At 47.6% G+C, this 1370-nt stretch overlaps 1 protein-coding gene across 1 annotated transcript; it reads right to left on the bottom strand.

The window, feature by feature from the left end:
* Positions 1 to 985: 985 nt before the first annotated feature.
* Positions 986 to 1370, bottom strand: LOC116913897 (cytochrome b-c1 complex subunit 9-like). The gene has a single exon (XM_032918180.1). The coding sequence runs from the start codon at positions 1340 to 1342 to the stop codon at positions 986 to 988; it is 357 nt and encodes a 118-aa protein (XP_032774071.1). The 5' UTR covers positions 1343 to 1370.

The following is a 1370-nucleotide window of genomic DNA, read 5'->3' as shown; positions in this document are numbered from 1 at the left end:
TGCACACACATATATATTAATATATAAAATGCAACAGGGCTGAGTGAGGAAGACAGAGTGGACGTGAATTTACTTCATATTATTAAAGAACATTTGACACTAATGAAATCTGAAATGGTCAGAATTTCCTAATGGAGCAGACTGAACAGGAAGATGTAGATACAGTACAGTACCTCATTACATTTATTAGAAGGTTCCCAGACTTAAGAATCTTCAGACACTGGGCACTGAAAGAAACAGGCTGCTCCAAGTTTGAAGACGTTTTCTGTATCTATGTGTAGAATTATCGAAACTCCATAATTTTACCTCTCCTGTCCTAGGGGGTCAACTGGGAGGGGCCTGAGAGGTGATCCTGGACTGATTGCTACCAGCTTCTGCCATTTGTTGGCACTGGAGAATGTCGGTCCGCCGTGTCTAGATCTTTGAATATTTTTTGTCATTTTTAAATCATTATTATTTGTAAATGTCATAGGGTGTGCCCCAATCCCACACATTTCCCAGTCTTTCCATATCCACCCTCTACCCTTGTAACCTCCCCTGAAAAAGAAAATAAAAAATAAAACATCTCACTGTGGACGCTGTCCTGTGTCACACTGTGTCACACAGCATGTCCCTTTGCCCAAACACCTTACTTGGAAATGTTCGTTGCAATGATTCATTGGTCTGGTTCAAGGCCTCTGGCTTCTGCTACTCTCTCAGTACTGGATCCCCACTGGGACTTCTCTGGGATATCCTGGTGTTGCCCTGTGTCATGGAGATCCTGCAGCTTCCGTCTGCAGGAACAATCCCTTCATTGCTCTAACAGTTCATGGGTAGGATAGATGATGGAGTAGGCCAGCTCAAAACCCAGGATCTGGGCCTGGGTGGTGGCTGAGTAGGTCAGCCCACCAGCTCACTAGCTCCTTCGCCAATGGTTTTTTTTTTTTTTTCTTTTTCTGCATGAACAATTTACATTTATTTGTTGACAGCCATAGTCAAATGCACTTCAAACACAGCAGAAGTTAGAGTCCGTTTGTACGGTGGAGGCGCTGCTTGCCAACGCACTGGTGGTCCATGAAGAGACTTGAGGCTCATCCTCAGGCTGAGGCCCCAGCTCCAGGATGACAGCTGACGGGTGCCTGTCCCTTCTGGCCGGAAGACGCGGGGAGTTACCCTGGTTCTCGTACTTGTGCTTCATGTGTTTCCACAGTTTCCCCTCCTTGCTGTGATCGTAGATCGCGTCTGCACCCTGATCGAAGGCGCGCTCGAAGAACAGGGCGCTCACTGCGATGGTGAGGGCGAAGGTGGAGGTCCTGCGGAACAGCAAGGAGTACAAAGGCGAAGCGACCGTCGGCGACGCCATGTTGCCTCACTGACAAACTGGCGCCACT

Source organism: Rattus rattus, chromosome 12 (assembly GCF_011064425.1).
Source record: "Rattus rattus isolate New Zealand chromosome 12, Rrattus_CSIRO_v1, whole genome shotgun sequence".
Classification (NCBI taxonomy): Eukaryota; Metazoa; Chordata; class Mammalia; order Rodentia; family Muridae; genus Rattus; species Rattus rattus.
The sequence above is the reverse complement of the archived record's forward strand: the minus strand, read 5'-3'. Positions and strand labels throughout refer to the sequence as shown.

Coding starts and splice junctions, on each gene's coding strand:
- LOC116913897 (XM_032918180.1), bottom strand. CDS start 1,342: ATGGCGTCGCCGACGGTCGCTTCGCCTTTGTACTCCTTGCTGTTCCGC.